The sequence below is a fragment of the Coregonus clupeaformis genome, unplaced genomic scaffold, assembly GCF_020615455.1.
Source record: "Coregonus clupeaformis isolate EN_2021a unplaced genomic scaffold, ASM2061545v1 scaf0388, whole genome shotgun sequence".
Taxonomy (NCBI): domain Eukaryota; kingdom Metazoa; phylum Chordata; class Actinopteri; order Salmoniformes; family Salmonidae; genus Coregonus; species Coregonus clupeaformis.
The window spans coordinates 144228-162083 of record NW_025533843.1 but is presented as its reverse complement, the minus strand read 5'-3'; the positions used below and the strand labels follow the sequence as shown (position 1 = coordinate 162083).

The 17856-nt window shown below is 44.4% G+C and overlaps 1 protein-coding gene across 3 annotated transcripts in view; it reads left to right on the top strand.

The window, feature by feature from the left end:
* The window catches only part of LOC121560402 (serine/threonine-protein kinase 24-like), a 61604-nt gene that overhangs the window by 15543 nt on the left and 28205 nt on the right, over positions 1-17856 (top strand). For all 3 annotated transcript variants that reach the window (XM_045215188.1, XM_045215190.1, XM_045215189.1), the window contains one exon: positions 16248-16356. In XM_045215188.1, coding sequence (XP_045071123.1) covers positions 16248-16356 — 109 coding nt within the window. The remainder of the gene's footprint in view (positions 1-16247; positions 16357-17856) is intronic.

Genomic DNA, 17856 nt, shown 5'->3' with positions numbered 1-17856 from the left:
AACTAACAGTGGTGGTTGTGTGAGTTGTGCTAGCTAACAGTGGTGGTTGTGTGAGTTGTGCTAGCTAACAGTGGTGGTTGTGTGAGTTGTGCTAGCTAACAGTGGTGGTTGTGTGAGTTGTGCTAGCTAACAGTGGTGGTTGTGTGAGTTGTACTAGCTAACAGTGGTGGTTGTGTGAGTTGTACTAGCTAACAGTGGTGGTTGTGTGAGTTGTACTAGCTAACAGTGGTGGTTGTGTGAGTTGTGCTAGCTAACAGTGGTGGTTGTGTGAGTTGTGCTAGCTAACAGTGGTGGTTGTGTGAGTTGTGCTAGCTAACAGTGGTGGTTGTGTGAGTTGTGCTAGCTAACAGTGGTGGTTGTGTGAGTTGTGCTAGCTAACAGTGGTGGTTGTGTGAGTTGTGCTAGCTAACAGTGGTGGTTGTGTGAGTTGTGCTAGCTAACAGTGGTGGTTGTGTGAGTTGTGCTAGCTAACAGTGGTGGTTGTGTGAGTTGTGCTAGCTAACAGTGGTGGTTGTGTGAGTTGTACTAACTAACAGTGGTGGTTGTACTAACTAACAGTGGTGGTTGTGTGAGTTGTGCTAACTAACAGTGGTGGTTGTGTGAGTTGTGCTAACTAACAGTGGTGGTTGTGTGAGTTGTGCTAGCTAACAGTGGTGGTTGTGTGAGTTGTGCTAACTAACAGTGGTAGTTGTGTGAGTTGTGCTAGCTAACAGTGGTGGTTGTGTGAGTTGTGCTAGCTAACAGTGGTGGTTGTGTGAGGTGTGCTAACTAACAGTGGTGGTTGTGTGAGTTGTACTAACTAACAGTGATGGTTGTGTGAGTTGTACTAACTAACAGTGGTGGTTGTGTGAGTTGTACTAACTAACAGTGGTGGTTGTGTGAGTTGTACTAACTAACAGTGGTGGTTAGGTGAGTTGTGCTAACTAACAGTGATGGTTAGGTGAGTTGTACTAACTAACAGTGGTGGTTGTGTGAGTTGTGCTAACTAACAGTGATGGTTAGGTGAGTTGTACTAACTAACAGTGGTGGTTGTGTGAGTTGTACTAGCTAACAGTGGTGGTTGTGTGAGTTGTGCTAGCTAACAGTGGTGGTTGTGTGAGTTGTGCTAACTAACAGTGGTGGTTGTGTGAGTTGTTCTAGCTAACAGTGGTGGTTGTGTGAGTTGTACTAACTAACAGTGGTGGTTGTGTGAGTTGTACTAGCTAACAGTGATGGTTAGGTGAGTTGTACTAACTAACAGTGGTGGTTGTGTGAGTTGTACTAACTAACAGTGGTGGTTGTGTGAGTTGTGCTAGCTAACAGTGGTGGTTGTGTGAGTTGTACTAACTAACAGTGGTGGTTGTGTGAGTTGTGCTAACTAACAGTGGTGGTTGTGTGAGTTGTGCTAACTAACAGTGGTGGTTGTGTGAGTTGTACTAACTAACAGTGGTGGTTGTGTGAGTTGTGCTAACTAACAGTGATGGTTAGGTGAGTTGTGCTAACTAACAGTGATGGTTAGGTGAGTTGTACTAACTAACAGTGGTGGTTGTGTGAGTTTTGCTAACTAACAGTGATGGTTAGGTGAGTTGTACTAACTAACAGTGGTGGTTGTGTGAGTTGTACTAGCTAACAGTGGTGGTTGTGTGAGTTGTGCTAGCTAACAGTGGTGGTTGTGTGAGTTGTGCTAACTAACAGTGGTGGTTGTGTGAGTTGTACTAGCTAACAGTGGTGGTTGTGTGAGTTGTACTAGCTAACAGTGGTGGTTGTGTGAGTTGTACTAGCTAACAGTGGTGGTTGTGTGAGTTGTACTAACTAACAGTGGTGGTTGTGTGAGTTGTACTAACTAACAGTGGTGGTTGTGTGAGTTGTACTAGCTAACAGTGATGGTTAGGTGAGTTGTACTAACTAACAGTGGTGGTTGTGTGAGTTGTGCTAGCTAACAGTGGTGGTTGTGTGAGTTGTGCTAGCTAACAGTGGTGGTTGTGTGAGTTGTGCTAGCTAACAGTGGTGGTTGTGTTAGTTGTACTAACTAACAGTGGTGGTTGTACTAACTAACAGTGGTGGTTGTGTGAGTTGTGCTAACTAACAGTGGTGGTTGTGTGAGTTGTGCTAACTAACAGTGGTGGTTGTGTGAGTTGTGCTAGCTAACAGTGGTGGTTGTGTGAGTTGTGCTAACTAACAGTGGTAGTTGTGTGAGTTGTGCTAGCTAACAGTGGTGGTTGTGTGAGTTGTGCTAGCTAACAGTGGTGGTTGTGTGGAGGTGTGCTAACTAACAGTGGTGGTTGTGTGAGTTGTACCAACTAACAGTGATGGTTGTGTGAGTTGTACTAACTAACAGTGGTGGTTGTGTGAGTTGTACTAACTAACAGTGGTGGTTGTGTGAGTTGTACTAACTAACAGTGGTGGTTGTGTGAGTTGTACTAGCTAACAGTGGTGGTTGTGTGAGTTGTGCTAGCTAACAGTGGTGGTTGTGTGAGTTGTGCTAACTAACAGTGGTGGTTGTGTGAGTTGTACTAGCTAACAGTGGTGGTTGTGTGAGTTGTACTAACTAACAGTGGTGGTTGTGTGAGTTGTACTAGCTAACAGTGATGGTTAGGTGAGTTGTACTAACTAACAGTGGTGGTTGTGTGAGTTGTACTAACTAACAGTGGTGGTTGTGTGAGTTGTGCTAGCTAACAGTGGTGGTTGTGTGAGTTTACTAACTAACAGTGGTGGTTGTGTGAGTTGTGCTAACTAACAGTGATGGTTAGGTGAGTTGTACTAACTAACAGTGGTGGTTGTGTGAGTTGTACTAACTAACAGTGGTGGTTGTGTGAGTTGTGCTAGCTAACAGTGGTGGTTGTGTGAGTTGTGCTAGCTAACAGTGGTGGTTGTGTGAGTTGTGCTAGCTAACAGTGGTGGTTGTGTGAGTTGTGCTAGCTAACAGTGGTGGTTGTGTTAGTTGTGCTAGCTAACAGTGGTGGTTGTGTGAGTTGTGCTAGCTAACAGTGGTGGTTGTGTGAGTTGTGCTAGCTAACAGTGGTGGTTGTGTGAGTTGTACTAACTAACAGTGGTGGTTGTACCTAACTAACAGTGGTGGTTGTGTGAGTTGTGCTAACTAACAGTGGTGGTTGTGTGAGTTGTGCTAACTAACAGTGGTGGTTGTGTGAGTTGTGCTAGCTAACAGTGGTGGTTGTGTGAGTTGTGCTAACTAACAGTGGTAGTTGTGTGAGTTGTGCTAGCTAACAGTGGTGGTTGTGTGAGTTGTGCTAGCTAACAGTGGTGGTTGTGTGAGGTGTGCTAACTAACAGTGGTGGTTGTGTGAGTTGTACTAACTAACAGTGATGGTTGTGTGAGTTGTACTAACTAACAGTGGTGGTTGTGTGAGTTGTACTAACTAACAGTGGTGGTTGTGTGAGTTGTACTAACTAACAGTGGTGGTTAGGTGAGTTGTGCTAACTAACAGTGATGGTTAGGTGAGTTGTACTAACTAACAGTGGTGGTTGTGTGAGTTGTGCTAACTAACAGTGATGGTTAGGTGAGTTGTACTAACTAACAGTGGTGGTTGTGTGAGTTGTACTAGCTAACAGTGGTGGTTGTGTGAGTTGTGCTAGCTAACAGTGGTGGTTGTGTGAGTTGTGCTAACTAACAGTGGTGGTTGTGTGAGTTGTACTAGCTAACAGTGGTGGTTGTGTGAGTTGTACTAACTAACAGTGGTGGTTGTGTGAGTTGTACTAGCTAACAGTGATGGTTAGGTGAGTTGTACTAACTAACAGTGGTGGTTGTGTGAGTTGTACTAACTAACAGTGGTGGTTGTGTGAGTTGTGCTAGCTAACAGTGGTGGTTGTGTGAGTTGTACTAACTAACAGTGGTGGTTGTGTGAGTTGTGCTAACTAACAGTGGTGGTTGTGTGAGTTGTGCTAACTAACAGTGGTGGTTGTGTGAGTTGTACTAACTAACAGTGGTGGTTGTGTGAGTTGTGCTAACTAACAGTGATGGTTAGGTGAGTTGTGCTAACTAACAGTGATGGTTAGGTGAGTTGTACTAACTAACAGTGGTGGTTGTGTGAGTTTTGCTAACTAACAGTGATGGTTAGGTGAGTTGTACTAACTAACAGTGGTGGTTGTGTGAGTTGTACTAGCTAACAGTGGTGGTTGTGTGAGTTGTGCTAGCTAACAGTGGTGGTTGTGTGAGTTGTGCTAACTAACAGTGGTGGTTGTGTGAGTTGTACTAGCTAACAGTGGTGGTTGTGTGAGTTGTACTAGCTAACAGTGGTGGTTGTGTGAGTTGTACTAGCTAACAGTGGTGGTTGTGTGAGTTGTACTAACTAACAGTGGTGGTTGTGTGAGTTGTACTAACTAACAGTGGTGGTTGTGTGAGTTGTACTAGCTAACAGTGATGGTTAGGTGAGTTGTACTAACTAACAGTGGTGGTTGTGTGAGTTGTGCTAGCTAACAGTGGTGGTTGTGTGAGTTGTGCTAGCTAACAGTGGTGGTTGTGTGAGTTGTGCTAGCTAACAGTGGTGGTTGTGTTAGTTGTACTAACTAACAGTGGTGGTTGTACTAACTAACAGTGGTGGTTGTGTGAGTTGTGCTAACTAACAGTGGTGGTTGTGTGAGTTGTGCTAACTAACAGTGGTGGTTGTGTGAGTTGTGCTAGCTAACAGTGGTGGTTGTGTGAGTTGTGCTAACTAACAGTGGTAGTTGTGTGAGTTGTGCTAGCTAACAGTGGTGGTTGTGTGAGTTGTGCTAGCTAACAGTGGTGGTTGTGTGAGGTGTGCTAACTAACAGTGGTGGTTGTGTGAGTTGTACTAACTAACAGTGATGGTTGTGTGAGTTGTACTAACTAACAGTGGTGGTTGTGTGAGTTGTACTAACTAACAGTGGTGGTTGTGTGAGTTGTACTAACTAACAGTGGTGGTTAGGTGAGTTGTGCTAACTAACAGTGATGGTTAGGTGAGTTGTACTAACTAACAGTGGTGGTTGTGTGAGTTGTGCTAACTAACAGTGATGGTTAGGTGAGTTGTACTAACTAACAGTGGTGGTTGTGTGAGTTGTACTAGCTAACAGTGGTGGTTGTGTGAGTTGTGCTAGCTAACAGTGGTGGTTGTGTGAGTTGTGCTAACTAACAGTGGTGGTTGTGTGAGTTGTACTAGCTAACAGTGGTGGTTGTGTGAGTTGTACTAACTAACAGTGGTGGTTGTGTGAGTTGTACTAGCTAACAGTGATGGTTAGGTGAGTTGTACTAACTAACAGTGGTGGTTGTGTGAGTTGTACTAACTAACAGTGGTGGTTGTGTGAGTTGTGCTAGCTAACAGTGGTGGTTGTGTGAGTTTACTAACTAACAGTGGTGGTTGTGTGAGTTGTGCTAACTAACAGTGATGGATAGGTGAGTTGTGCTAACTAACAGTGATGGTTAGGTGAGTTGTACTAACTAACAGTGGTGGTTGTGTGAGTTTTGCTAACTAACAGTGATGGTTAGGTGAGTTGTACTAACTAACAGTGGTGGTTGTGTGAGTTGTACTAGCTAACAGTGGTGGTTGTGTGAGTTGTGCTAGCTAACAGTGGTGGTTGTGTGAGTTGTGCTAACTAACAGTGGTGGTTGTGTGAGTTGTACTAGCTAACAGTGGTGGTTGTGTGAGTTGTACTAGCTAACAGTGGTGGTTGTGTGAGTTGTACTAGCTAACAGTGGTGGTTGTGTGAGTTGTACTAACTAACAGTGGTGGTTGTGTGAGTTGTACTAACTAACAGTGGTGGTTGTGTGAGTTGTACTAGCTAACAGTGATGGTTAGGTGAGTTGTACTAACTAACAGTGGTGGTTGTGTGAGTTGTACTAGCTAACAGTGGTGGTTGTGTGAGTTGTGCTAGCTAACAGTGGTGGTTGTGTGAGTTGTGCTAACTATCAGTGGTGGTTGTGTGAGTTGTACTAGCTAACAGTGGTGGTTGTGTGAGTTGTACTAACTAACAGTGGTGGTTGTGTGAGTTGTACTAGCTAACAGTGGTGGTTGTGTGAGTTGTGCTAACTAACAGTGGTGGTTGTGTGAGTTGTACTAGCTAACAGTGGTGGTTGTGTGAGTTGTACTAGCTAACAGTGGTGGTTGTGTGAGTTGTACTAACTAACAGTGGTGGTTGTGTGAGTTGTACTAGCTAACAGTGATGGTTAGGTGAGTTGTACTAACTAACAGTGGTGGTTGTGTGAGTTGTACTAGCTAACAGTGGTGGTTGTGTGAGTTGTGCTAGCTAACAGTGGTGGTTGTGTGAGTTGTGCTAACTAACAGTGGTGGTTGTGTGAGTTGTACTAGCTAACAGTGGTGGTTGTGTGAGTTGTACTAACTAACAGTGGTGGTTGTGTGAGTTGTACTAGCTAACAGTGGTGGTTGTGTGAGTTGTACTAGCTAACAGTGGTGGTTGTGTGAGTTGTACTAACTAACAGTGGTGGTTGTGTGAGTTGTACTAACTAACAGTGGTGGTTGTGTGAGTTGTGCTAGCTAACAGTGGTGGTTGTGTGAGTTGTACTAACTAACAGTGGTGGTTGTGTGAGTTGTGCTAACTAACAGTGGTGGTTGTGTGAGTTGTGCTAACTAACAGTGGTGGTTAGGTGAGTTGTACTAACTAACAGTGGTGGTTGTGTGAGTTGTGCTAACTAACAGTGATGGTTAGGTGAGTTGTACCAACTAACAGTGGTGGTTGTGTGAGTTGTACTAGCTAACAGTGGTGGTTGTGTGAGTTGTGCTAGCTAACAGTGGTGGTTGTGTGAGTTGTGCTAACTAACAGTGGTGGTTGTGTGAGTTGTACTAGCTAACAGTGGTGGTTGTGTGAGTTGTACTAACTAACAGTGGTGGTTGTGTGAGTTGTACTAGCTAACAGTGATGGTTAGGTGAGTTGTACTAACTAACAGTGGTGGTTGTGTGAGTTGTACTAACTAACAGTGGTGGTTGTGTGAGTTGTGCTAGCTAACAGTGGTGGTTGTGTGAGTTTACTAACTAACAGTGGTGGTTGTGTGAGTTGTGCTAACTAACAGTGATGGATAGGTGAGTTGTGCTAACTAACAGTGATGGTTAGGTGAGTTGTACTAACTAACAGTGGTGGTTGTGTGAGTTTTGCTAACTAACAGTGATGGTTAGGTGAGTTGTACTAACTAACAGTGGTGGTTGTGTGAGTTGTACTAGCTAACAGTGGTGGTTGTGTGAGTTGTGCTAGCTAACAGTGGTGGTTGTGTGAGTTGTGCTAACTAACAGTGGTGGTTGTGTGAGTTGTACTAGCTAACAGTGGTGGTTGTGTGAGTTGTACTAGCTAACAGTGGTGGTTGTGTGAGTTGTACTAGCTAACAGTGGTGGTTGTGTGAGTTGTACTAACTAACAGTGGTGGTTGTGTGAGTTGTACTAACTAACAGTGGTGGTTGTGTGAGTTGTACTAGCTAACAGTGATGGTTAGGTGAGTTGTACTAACTAACAGTGGTGGTTGTGTGAGTTGTACTAGCTAACAGTGGTGGTTGTGTGAGTTGTGCTAGCTAACAGTGGTGGTTGTGTGAGTTGTGCTAACTATCAGTGGTGGTTGTGTGAGTTGTACTAGCTAACAGTGGTGGTTGTGTGAGTTGTACTAACTAACAGTGGTGGTTGTGTGAGTTGTACTAGCTAACAGTGGTGGTTGTGTGAGTTGTGCTAACTAACAGTGGTGGTTGTGTGAGTTGTACTAGCTAACAGTGGTGGTTGTGTGAGTTGTACTAGCTAACAGTGGTGGTTGTGTGAGTTGTACTAACTAACAGTGGTGGTTGTGTGAGTTGTACTAGCTAACAGTGATGGTTAGGTGAGTTGTACTAACTAACAGTGGTGGTTGTGTGAGTTGTACTAGCTAACAGTGGTGGTTGTGTGAGTTGTGCTAGCTAACAGTGGTGGTTGTGTGAGTTGTACTAACTAACAGTGGTGGTTGTGTGAGTTGTACTAGCTAACAGTGATGGTTAGGTGAGTTGTACTAACTAACAGTGGTGGTTGTGTGAGTTGTACTAACTAACAGTGGTGGTTGTGTGAGTTGTGCTAGCTAACAGTGGTGGTTGTGTGAGTTGTACTAACTAACAGTGGTGGTTGTGTGAGTTGTGCTAACTAACAGTGGTGGTTGTGTGAGTTGTGCTAACTAACAGTGGTGGTTGTGTGAGTTGTACTAACTAACAGTGGTGGTTGTGTGAGTTGTGCTAACTAACAGTGATGGTTGGGTGAGTTGTGCTAACTAACAGTGATGGTTAGGTGAGTTGTACTAACTAACAGTGGTGGTTGTGTGAGTTTTGCTAACTAACAGTGATGGTTGGGTGAGTTGTACTAACTAACAGTGGTGGTTGTGTGAGTTGTACTAGCTAACAGTGGTGGTTGTGTGAGTTGTGCTAGCTAACAGTGGTGGTTGTGTGAGTTGTGCTAACTAACAGTGGTGGTTGTGTGAGTTGTACTAGCTAACAGTGGTGGTTGTGTGAGTTGTACTAGCTAACAGTGGTGGTTGTGTGAGTTGTACTAGCTAACAGTGGTGGTTGTGTGAGTTGTACTAACTAACAGTGGTGGTTGTGTGAGTTGTACTAACTAACAGTGGTGGTTGTGTGAGTTGTACTAGCTAACAGTGATGGTTAGGTGAGTTGTACTAACTAACAGTGGTGGTTGTGTGAGTTGTGCTAGCTAACAGTGGTGGTTGTGTGAGTTGTGCTAGCTAACAGTGGTGGTTGTGTGAGTTGTGCTAGCTAACAGTGGTGGTTGTGTTAGTTGTACTAACTAACAGTGGTGGTTGTGTACTAACTAACAGTGGTGGTTGTGTGAGTTGTGCTAACTAACAGTGGTGGTTGTGTGAGTTGTGCTAACTAACAGTGGTGGTTGTGTGAGTTGTGCTAGCTAACAGTGGTGGTTGTGTGAGTTGTGCTAACTAACAGTGGTAGTTGTGTGAGTTGTACTAGCTAACAGTGGTGGTTGTGTGAGTTGTGCTAGCTAACAGTGGTGGTTGTGTGAGTTGTGCTAACTAACAGTGGTGGTTGTGTGAGTTGTACTAGCTAACAGTGGTGGTTGTGTGAGTTGTACTAACTAACAGTGGTGGTTGTGTGAGTTGTACTAGCTAACAGTGGTGGTTGTGTGAGTTGTACTAACTAACAGTGGTGGTTGTGTGAGTTGTACTAGCTAACAGTGGTGGTTGTGTGAGTTGTGCTAGCTAACAGTGGTGGTTGTGTGAGTTGTGCTAACTAACAGTGGTGGTTGTGTGAGTTGTACTAGCTAACAGTGGTGGTTGTGTGAGTTGTACTAACTAACAGTGGTGGTTGTGTGAGTTGTACTAGCTAACAGTGATGGTTAGGTGAGTTGTACTAACTAACAGTGGTGGTTGTGTGAGTTGTACTAACTAACAGTGGTGGTTGTGTGAGTTGTGCTAGCTAACAGTGGTGGTTGTGTGAGTTTACTAACTAACAGTGGTGGTTGTGTGAGTTGTGCTAACTAACAGTGATGGTTAGGTGAGTTGTACTAACTAACAGTGGTGGTTGTGTGAGTTGTACTAACTAACAGTGGTGGTTGTGTGAGTTGTGCTAGCTAACAGTGGTGGTTGTGTGAGTTGTGCTAGCTAACAGTGGTGGTTGTGTGAGTTGTGCTAGCTAACAGTGGTGGTTGTGTGAGTTGTGCTAGCTAACAGTGGTGGTTGTGTTAGTTGTGCTAGCTAACAGTGGTGGTTGTGTGAGTTGTGCTAGCTAACAGTGGTGGTTGTGTGAGTTGTGCTAGCTAACAGTGGTGGTTGTGTGAGTTGTACTAACTAACAGTGGTGGTTGGTTGTACTAACTAACAGTGGTGGTTGTGTGAGTTGTGCTAACTAACAGTGGTGGTTGTGTGAGTTGTGCTAACTAACAGTGGTGGTTGTGTGAGTTGTGCTAGCTAACAGTGGTGGTTGTGTGAGTTGTGCTAACTAACAGTGGTAGTTGTGTGAGTTGTGCTAGCTAACAGTGGTGGTTGTGTGAGTTGTGCTAGCTAACAGTGGTGGTTGTGTGAGTTGTGCTAACTAACAGTGGTGGTTGTGTGAGTTGTACTAACTAACAGTGATGGTTGTGTGAGTTGTACTAACTAACAGTGGTGGTTGTGTGAGTTGTACTAACTAACAGTGGTGGTTGTGTGAGTTGTACTAACTAACAGTGGTGGTTGTGTGAGTTGTGCTAACTAACAGTGATGGTTGGGTGAGTTGTACTAACTAACAGTGGTGGTTGTGTGAGTTGTGCTAACTAACAGTGATGGTTAGGTGAGTTGTACTAACTAACAGTGGTGGTTGTGTGAGTTGTACTAGCTAACAGTGGTGGTTGTGTGAGTTGTGCTAGCTAACAGTGGTGGTTGTGTGAGTTGTGCTAACTAACAGTGGTGGTTGTGTGAGTTGTACTAGCTAACAGTGGTGGTTGTGTGAGTTGTACTAGCTAACAGTGGTGGTTGTGTGAGTTTTACTAGCTAACAGTGGTGGTTGTGTGAGTTGTACTAACTAACAGTGGTGGTTGTGTGAGTTGTACTAACTAACAGTGGTGGTTGTGTGAGTTGTGCTAGCTAACAGTGGTGGTTGTGTGAGTTGTACTAACTAACAGTGGTGGTTGTGTGAGTTGTGCTAACTAACAGTGGTGGTTGTGTGAGTTGTGCTAACTAACAGTGGTGGTTGTGTGAGTTGTACTAACTAACAGTGGTGGTTGTGTGAGTTGTGCTAACTAACAGTGATGGTTAGGTGAGTTGTGCTAACTAACAGTGATGGTTAGGTGAGTTGTACTAACTAACAGTGGTGGTTGTGTGAGTTGTGCTAACTAACAGTGATGGTTAGGTGAGTTGTACTAACTAACAGTGGTGGTTGTGTGAGTTGTACTAGCTAACAGTGGTGGTTGTGTGAGTTGTGCTAGCTAACAGTGGTGGTTGTGTGAGTTGTGCTAACTAACAGTGGTGGTTGTGTGAGTTGTACTAGCTAACAGTGGTGGTTGTGTGAGTTGTACTAGCTAACAGTGGTGGTTGTGTGAGTTGTACTAGCTAACAGTGGTGGTTGTGTGAGTTGTACTAACTAACAGTGGTGGTTGTGTGAGTTGTACTAACTAACAGTGGTGGTTGTGTGAGTTGTACTAGCTAACAGTGGTGGTTGGGTGAGTTGTACTAACTAACAGTGGTGGTTGTGTGAGTTGTGCTAGCTAACAGTGGTGGTTGTGTGAGTTGTGCTAGCTAACAGTGGTGGTTGTGTGAGTTGTGCTAGCTAACAGTGGTGGTTGTGTTAGTTGTACTAACTAACAGTGGTGGTTGTACTAACTAACAGTGGTGGTTGTGTGAGTTGTGCTAACTAACAGTGGTGGTTGTGTGAGTTGTGCTAACTAACAGTGGTGGTTGTGTGAGTTGTGCTAGCTAACAGTGGTGGTTGTGTGAGTTGTGCTAACTAACAGTGGTAGTTGTGTGAGTTGTGCTAGCTAACAGTGGTGGTTGTGTGAGTTGTGCTAGCTAACAGTGGTGGTTGTGTGAGGTGTGCTAACTAACAGTGGTGGTTGTGTGAGTTGTACTAACTAACAGTGATGGTTGTGTGAGTTGTACTAACTAACAGTGGTGGTTGTGTGAGTTGTACTAACTAACAGTGGTGGTTGTGTGAGTTGTACTAACTAACAGTGGTGGTTAGGTGAGTTGTGCTAACTAACAGTGATGGTTAGGTGAGTTGTACTAACTAACAGTGGTGGTTGTGTGAGTTGTGCTAACTAACAGTGATGGTTAGGTGAGTTGTACTAACTAACAGTGGTGGTTGTGTGAGTTGTACTAGCTAACAGTGGTGGTTGTGTGAGTTGTGCTAGCTAACAGTGGTGGTTGTGTGAGTTGTGCTAACTAACAGTGGTGGTTGTGTGAGTTGTACTAGCTAACAGTGGTGGTTGTGTGAGTTGTACTAACTAACAGTGGTGGTTGTGTGAGTTGTACTAGCTAACAGTGATGGTTAGGTGAGTTGTACTAACTAACAGTGGTGGTTGTGTGAGTTGTACTAACTAACAGTGGTGGTTGTGTGAGTTGTGCTAGCTAACAGTGGTGGTTGTGTGAGTTTACTAACTAACAGTGGTGGTTGTGTGAGTTGTGCTAACTAACAGTGATGGTTAGGTGAGTTGTGCTAACTAACAGTGATGGTTAGGTGAGTTGTACTAACTAACAGTGGTGGTTGTGTGAGTTTGTGCTAACTAACAGTGATGGTTAGGTGAGTTGTACTAACTAACAGTGGTGGTTGTGTGAGTTGTACTAGCTAACAGTGGTGGTTGTGTGAGTTGTGCTAGCTAACAGTGATGGTTGTGTGAGTTGTGCTAACTAACAGTGGTGGTTGTGTGAGTTGTACTAGCTAACAGTGGTGGTTGTGTGAGTTGTACTAGCTAACAGTGGTGGTTGTGTGAGTTGTACTAGCTAACAGTGGTGGTTGTGTGAGTTGTACTAGCTAACAGTGGTGGTTGTGTGAGTTGTACTAACTAACAGTGGTGGTTGTGTGAGTTGTACTAGCTAACAGTGATGGTTAGGTGAGTTGTACTAACTAACAGTGGTGGTTGTGTGAGTTGTACTAGCTAACAGTGGTGGTTGTGTGAGTTGTGCTAGCTAACAGTGGTGGTTGTGTGAGTTGTGCTAACTATCAGTGGTGGTTGTGTGAGTTGTACTAGCTAACAGTGGTGGTTGTGTGAGTTGTACTAACTAACAGTGGTGGTTGTGTGAGTTGTACTAGCTAACAGTGGTGGTTGTGTGAGTTGTGCTAACTAACAGTGGTGGTTGTGTGAGTTGTACTAGCTAACAGTGGTGGTTGTGTGAGTTGTACTAGCTAACAGTGGTGGTTGTGTGAGTTGTACTAACTAACAGTGGTGGTTGTGTGAGTTGTACTAGCTAACAGTGATGGTTAGGTGAGTTGTACTAACTAACAGTGGTGGTTGTGTGAGTTGTACTAGCTAACAGTGGTGGTTGTGTGAGTTGTGCTAGCTAACAGTGGTGGTTGTGTGAGTTGTGCTAACTAACAGTGGTGGTTGTGTGAGTTGTACTAGCTAACAGTGGTGGTTGTGTGAGTTGTACTAACTAACAGTGGTGGTTGTGTGAGTTGTACTAGCTAACAGTGGTGGTTGTGTGAGTTGTACTAGCTAACAGTGGTGGTTGTGTGAGTTGTACTAACTAACAGTGGTGGTTGTGTGAGTTGTACTAACTAACAGTGGTGGTTGTGTGAGTTGTGCTAGCTAACAGTGGTGGTTGTGTGAGTTGTACTAACTAACAGTGGTGGTTGTGTGAGTTGTGCTAACTAACAGTGGTGGTTGTGTGAGTTGTGCTAACTAACAGTGGTGGTTAGGTGAGTTGTACTAACTAACAGTGGTGGTTGTGTGAGTTGTGCTAACTAACAGTGATGGTTAGGTGAGTTGTACTAACTAACAGTGGTGGTTGTGTGAGTTGTACTAGCTAACAGTGGTGGTTGTGTGAGTTGTGCTAGCTAACAGTGGTGGTTGTGTGAGTTGTGCTAACTAACAGTGGTGGTTGTGTGAGTTGTACTAGCTAACAGTGGTGGTTGTGTGAGTTGTACTAACTAACAGTGGTGGTTGTGTGAGTTGTACTAGCTAACAGTGATGGTTAGGTGAGTTGTACTAACTAACAGTGGTGGTTGTGTGAGTTGTACTAACTAACAGTGGTGGTTGTGTGAGTTGTGCTAGCTAACAGTGGTGGTTGTGTGAGTTTACTAACTAACAGTGGTGGTTGTGTGAGTTGTGCTAACTAACAGTGATGGATAGGTGAGTTGTGCTAACTAACAGTGATGGTTAGGTGAGTTGTACTAACTAACAGTGGTGGTTGTGTGAGTTTTGCTAACTAACAGTGATGGTTAGGTGAGTTGTACTAACTAACAGTGGTGGTTGTGTGAGTTGTACTAGCTAACAGTGGTGGTTGTGTGAGTTGTGCTAGCTAACAGTGGTGGTTGTGTGAGTTGTGCTAACTAACAGTGGTGGTTGTGTGAGTTGTACTAGCTAACAGTGGTGGTTGTGTGAGTTGTACTAGCTAACAGTGGTGGTTGTGTGAGTTGTACTAGCTAACAGTGGTGGTTGTGTGAGTTGTACTAACTAACAGTGGTGGTTGTGTGAGTTGTACTAACTAACAGTGGTGGTTGTGTGAGTTGTACTAGCTAACAGTGATGGTTAGGTGAGTTGTACTAACTAACAGTGGTGGTTGTGTGAGTTGTACTAGCTAACAGTGGTGGTTGTGTGAGTTGTGCTAGCTAACAGTGGTGGTTGTGTGAGTTGTGCTAACTATCAGTGGTGGTTGTGTGAGTTGTACTAGCTAACAGTGGTGGTTGTGTGAGTTGTACTAACTAACAGTGGTGGTTGTGTGAGTTGTACTAGCTAACAGTGGTGGTTGTGTGAGTTGTGCTAACTAACAGTGGTGGTTGTGTGAGTTGTACTAGCTAACAGTGGTGGTTGTGTGAGTTGTACTAGCTAACAGTGGTGGTTGTGTGAGTTGTACTAACTAACAGTGGTGGTTGTGTGAGTTGTACTAGCTAACAGTGATGGTTAGGTGAGTTGTACTAACTAACAGTGGTGGTTGTGTGAGTTGTACTAGCTAACAGTGGTGGTTGTGTGAGTTGTGCTAGCTAACAGTGGTGGTTGTGTGAGTTGTGCTAACTAACAGTGGTGGTTGTGTGAGTTGTACTAGCTAACAGTGGTGGTTGTGTGAGTTGTACTAACTAACAGTGGTGGTTGTGTGAGTTGTACTAGCTAACAGTGGTGGTTGTGTGAGTTGTACTAGCTAACAGTGGTGGTTGTGTGAGTTGTACTAACTAACAGTGGTGGTTGTGTGAGTTGTACTAACTAACAGTGGTGGTTGTGTGAGTTGTGCTAGCTAACAGTGGTGGTTGTGTGAGTTGTACTAACTAACAGTGGTGGTTGTGTGAGTTGTGCTAACTAACAGTGGTGGTTGTGTGAGTTGTGCTAACTAACAGTGGTGGTTGTGTGAGTTGTACTAACTAACAGTGGTGGTTGTGTGAGTTGTACTAACTAACAGTGGTGGTTGTGTGAGTTGTGCTAACTAACAGTGATGGTTAGGTGAGTTGTACTAGCTAACAGTGGTGGTTGTGTGAGTTGTACTAGCTAACAGTGGTGGTTGTGTGAGTTGTACTAACTAACAGTGGTGGTTGTGTGAGTTGTACTAACTAACAGTGGTGGTTGTGTGAGTTGTACTAGCTAACAGTGATGGTTAGGTGAGTTGTACTAACTAACAGTGGTGGTTGTGTGAGTTGTACTAGCTAACAGTGGTGGTTGTGTGAGTTGTGCTAGCTAACAGTGGTGGTTGTGTGAGTTGTGCTAACTATCAGTGGTGGTTGTGTGAGTTGTACTAGCTAACAGTGGTGGTTGTGTGAGTTGTACTAACTAACAGTGGTGGTTGTGTGAGTTGTACTAGCTAACAGTGGTGGTTGTGTGAGTTGTACTAACTAACAGTGGTGGTTGTGTGAGTTGTACTAGCTAACAGTGGTGGTTGTGTGAGTTGTGCTAACTAACAGTGGTGGTTGTGTGAGTTGTACTAGCTAACAGTGGTGGTTGTGTGAGTTGTACTAGCTAACAGTGGTGGTTGTGTGAGTTGTACTAACTAACAGTGGTGGTTGTGTGAGTTGTACTAGCTAACAGTGATGGTTAGGTGAGTTGTACTAACTAACAGTGGTGGTTGTGTGAGTTGTACTAGCTAACAGTGGTGGTTGTGTGAGTTGTACTAACTAACAGTGGTGGTTGTGTGAGTTGTGCTAACTAACAGTGGTGGTTGTGTGAGTTGTGCTAACTAACAGTGGTGGTTGTGTGAGTTGTACTAACTAACAGTGGTGGTTGTGTGAGTTGTGCTAACTAACAGTGGTGGTTGTGTGAGTTGTGCTAACTAACAGTGGTGGTTGTGTGAGTTGTGCTAACTAACAGTGGGGGTTGTGTGAGTTGTGCTAACTAACAGTGGTGGTTGTGTGAGTTGTGCTAGCTAACAGTGGTGGTTGTGTGAGTTGTGCTAGCTAACAGTGGTGGTTGTGTGAGTTGTGCTAACTAACAGTGGTGGTTGTGTGAGTTGTGCTAACTAACAGTGGTGGTTGTGTGAGTTGTGCTAACTAACAGTGGTGGTTGTGTGAGTTGTGCTAACTAACAGTGGTGGTTGTGTGAGTTGTGCTAACTAACAGTGGTGGTTGTGTGAGTTGTGCTAACTAACAGTGGTGGTTGTGTGAGTTGTGCTAGCTAACAGTGGTGGTTGTGTGAGTTGTGCTAACTAACAGTGGTGGTTGTGTGAGTTGTGCTAACTAACAGTGGTGGTTGTGTGTTTGTTCCAGTTGGAGCCGGGGTTGCTGGATGAGACTCAGATCGCTACCATCCTCAGAGAGATTCTGAAGGGTCTAGAATACCTTCACTCAGAGAAGAAGATACACAGAGATATCAAAGGTACTAACTAACAGGGATACTAGTAGGGGCTAAACTAACTAACAGGGATACTAGTAGGGGCTAACCTAACTAACAGGGATACTAGTAGGGGCTGACCTAACTAACAGGGATACTAGTAGGGGCTAACCTAACTAACAGGGATACTAGTAGGGGCTAACCTAACTAACAGGGATACTAGTAGGGGCTGACCTAACTAACAGGGATACTAGTAGGGGCTAACCTAACTAACAGGGATACTAGTAGGGGCTGACCTAACTAACAGGGATACTAGTAGGGGCTGACCTAACTAACAGGGATACTAGTAGGGGCTAAACTAACTAACAGGGATACTAGTAGGGGCTAACCTAACTAACAGGGATACTAGTAGGGGCTAACCTAACTAACAGGGATACTAGTAGGGGCTAACCTAACTAACAGGGATACTAGTAGGGGCTGACCTAACTAACAGGGATACTAGTAGGGGCTGACCTAACTAACAGGGATACTAGTAGGGGCTAACCTAACTAACAGGGATACTAGTAGGGGCTAACCTAACTAACAGGGATACTAGTAGGGGCTAACCTAACTAACAGGGATACTAGTAGGGGCTAACCTAACTAACAGGGATACTAGTAGGGGCTGACCTAACTAACAGGGATACTAGTAGGGGCTAACCTAACTAACAGGGATACTAGTAGGGGCTGACCTAACTAACAGGGATACTAGTAGGGGCTGACCTAACTACCAGGGATACTAGTAGGGGCTGACCTAACTAACAGGGATACTAGTAGGGGCTGACCTAACTAACAGGGATACTAGTAGGGGCTAACCTAACTAACAGGGATACTAGTAGGGGCTGACCTAACTAACAGGGATACTAGTAGGGGCTGACCTAACTAACAGGGATACTAGTAGGGGCTAACCTAACTAACAGGGATACTAGTAGGGGCTAACCTAACTAACAGGGATACTAGTAGGGGCTAACCTAACTAACAGGGATACTAGTAGGGGCTGACCTAACTAACAGGGATACTAGTAGGGGCTAACCTAACTAACAGGGATACTAGTAGGGGGCTGACCTAACTAACAGGGATACTAGTAGGGGCTAACCTAACTAACAGGGATACTAGTAGGGGCTGACCTAACTAACAGGGATACTAGTAGGGGCTAACCTAACTAACAGGGATACTAGTAGGGGCTAACCTAACTAACAGGGATACTAGTAGGGGCTAACCTAACTAACAGGGATACTAGTAGGGGCTAAACTAACTAACAGGGATACTAGTAGGGGCTAACCTAACTAACAGGGATACTAGTAGGGGCTAACCTAACTAACAGGGATACTAGTAGGGGCTGACCTAACTAACAGGGATACTAGTAGGGGCTAACCTAACTAACAGGGATACTAGTAGGGGCTAACCTAACTAACAGGGATACTAGTAGGGGCTGACCTAACTAACAGGGATACTAGTAGGGGCTAACCTAACTAACAGGGATACTAGTAGGGGCTAACCTAACTAA